Raw genomic sequence first — 2,500 nt, 5'->3', positions numbered from 1 at the left:
AAGAAGGAGTAGGAAGGGAAGAGGAAGTCAAAAAAGTCTAAAGCGTATCAAAAAAAAAAAAAAAAAAAAAAAAAAAAAAAAAAAAAAAAAAAAAATGCCAAAAGGATGGGATTGGGGAGGGAGGGGGTGAAACCTAAAATACGATTACTTGTGACTGATATCATGGGAACAGATAATGATATTGAGATTAAGGAGTGAGGATGAAGGAATAATTAGATAATCCTATAAGATAATGAGATAAAGGAATTGGAGATTCTTGATGTTTGTTTTGGTCAACTGTTTTATTCTTATTCCTTTCTTGTCGTTTCTCCTCATTCTCACTTCGCAATTCATTCTAGATTCTGTCTAATTAAGATTCCAAAAGACGTAAGAGAGATGAGAGGTGAAGAGGGCGTTGGCATTTGAACCGAAGATCTCATTCAATTTGATAAAAGCGAAATTAAAGAGAGATAGAGAGCGAGAGGAAAACAAAATATGAAAGGAACAAAAAGAAAAAAGAGAAAGAAAATATACATTTTAAGAATGATAAGAAATATTAACACAACACACATACACACATACACACCCTCTCTCTCTCTCTCTCTCTCTCTCTCTCTCTCTCACCATAAGATAAATTTACAAAGACACCGAAACACTTACACGCATGCTGCTTCCTTCCTCGATAATGTGGGATTTCTGATCTCGCTTAACTTCGCAATAATCTGGAAAAGAGAAATTGAGAGATAAAAATATGAAAGAAAGAGAGAGCGAGAGAGAGAGATATAGTGAAAAAGAGCGAGAGGGAGAGAGAGAGAACGAGAGAGAAAGAGAAAGAGAAAGAGAGAGAGTGAGAGAGAGAGAGAGACAGAGAGTAAGAGAGAGAGAGCGAGAGAACGAGAGAGAGAGAGAGAGAGAGAGAGAGAGAGAGAGAGAGAGAGAGAGAGAGAGAGAGAGAGAGAGAGAGAGAGAGAGAGAGAGAGAGAGAGAGAGAGAGAGAGAGGAGGAGAAGAAAAGAGAGAGAGAGAGAGAGAGAGAGAGAGAGAGAGAGAGAGAGAGAAAGAAGAGAGAGAGAAGAGAGAAAGAGAGAGAAAGAGAAAAAGAGAGAGAGAGAGAGAGAGAGAGAGAGAGAGAGAGAGAGAGAGAGAGAGAGAGAGAGAGAGAGAGAGAGAGAGAGAGACAGACAGACAGACAGAGAGAGAGAGAGAGAGAGAGAGAGAGAGAGAGAGCGATAAATATAGAAAAAGGGAGAGACAAAAGTAGCTAGCGTGTGTCATTAGTTGGGAGTAAGGTGGCACTCACCAAGGAAACAGAAGGGAGAGAGAAGAGAAGGAGAAGAAGGAAAGAAGGGGAGGATTGGGAAGGATGGAGGATGAGGATGAGGATGAGGATAGGAAGGGAGAGGAGGAGGAGGGGGATGGGAAGAGAGGAGGAAGAGGAGGAGGATGAGTATGGGAAGGGAGGAGGGGGAAGAGGAGGAGGAGGAGGAGGAAGAGGATGAGAATGGGAAGAGATGATGAGGAAGAGGAGGAAGATGATGGGAAGGGAGATGATGGTGGTGGTGATGATGGTAGTGGTGGTGGTGATGATAGTGATGATGGTGATAAGGATGATGGTGATGATAATGATAATGATGATGATAATGATAATGATAATGATAATAATGATGACGATGATGATTATGATGAGGAGGATAATGATAATGAGGATGATTATGATGATGATGATGACAAAAAAAAAACGATAGCAGTGATTATGAAGATATTGATAAAAGCAATGCTGGCATTAACAAAGATAATAGTTAATTAAAGTGATGATAACGATAGTAATAATCATGATAATATGAATGGTAAAGATAATGATAATAATAATAATAGTAGTAGTAGTAAAAGTATCAATGATAGAACAACGACAATATTTATGGTCATAATTATAACATCGAAAAATGATAATCACAAAACTGAGAACAACCATTGCTAATGATAACAAAATCGATAATGACGAAGACAACAATAACAATCATAAAAGAAAATCAAGATAACAACAACAATAATAAAAAAAAAACAAAAAAAACACGAGAACGATAACAATCCTCACAACAACAACAACAAAAACAACAAGAAAACCCACGTTCAGGCAGGGTGGTCGTGGTGGGCAAAGTAGTCGAGGAGAGCGAAGCGGGCAGCATGGGTGGGGCGCCAGCATAGTGGGGCACCGTGTGGTCACTCTGCGGGGTACTGCCCACCTTCCTCGCTTGCAGTCGCGTGCCTGCTTCTCCCAGTTCAAGCAGCTCAGCATCGGGGTCGTTGCTTGGGTCGTAGGCGAGGTCATACTGGTCGTTATTCCGCCCTGAGGTGTAAAGAGGGGAGGCATTGTCCCCTGCGGGATGGAGGGAGAGAGGGGTTATTTGGGGTCCCTTGGGGTCGTGGGGTTTTGTGCTCTATCGCTCTTGCTAGCTATGTCTCTGTCTCTCTCTTTTTGTCTGTCTCTCTGTCTCTCTTTCTCTCTATGTCTCTGTCTGTCT

General features: G+C 41.2%; 1 protein-coding gene across 1 annotated transcript in view; it reads right to left on the bottom strand.

Annotated features, from left to right (window-relative positions):
- The window catches only part of LOC122242402 (uncharacterized), a 32,463-nt gene that overhangs the window by 24,013 nt on the left and 5,950 nt on the right, over positions 1 to 2,500 (bottom strand). Inside the window, exons 3-4 of the mRNA XM_086555256.1 lie at positions 2,107 to 2,355; positions 640 to 701 (exon numbers count right to left, since the gene is read on the bottom strand). Of these exons, the coding sequence (XP_086411382.1) occupies positions 640 to 701; positions 2,107 to 2,355 (311 nt within the window). The remainder of the gene's footprint in view (positions 1 to 639; positions 702 to 2,106; positions 2,356 to 2,500) is intronic.

This window comes from Penaeus japonicus, unplaced genomic scaffold (genome assembly GCF_977035675.1).
Source record: "Penaeus japonicus unplaced genomic scaffold, GWHDUDI00000001_assembly GWHDUDI00000030, whole genome shotgun sequence".
NCBI classification, from domain to species: domain Eukaryota; kingdom Metazoa; phylum Arthropoda; class Malacostraca; order Decapoda; family Penaeidae; genus Penaeus; species Penaeus japonicus.
The sequence above is the reverse complement of the archived record's forward strand: the minus strand, read 5'-3'. Positions and strand labels throughout refer to the sequence as shown.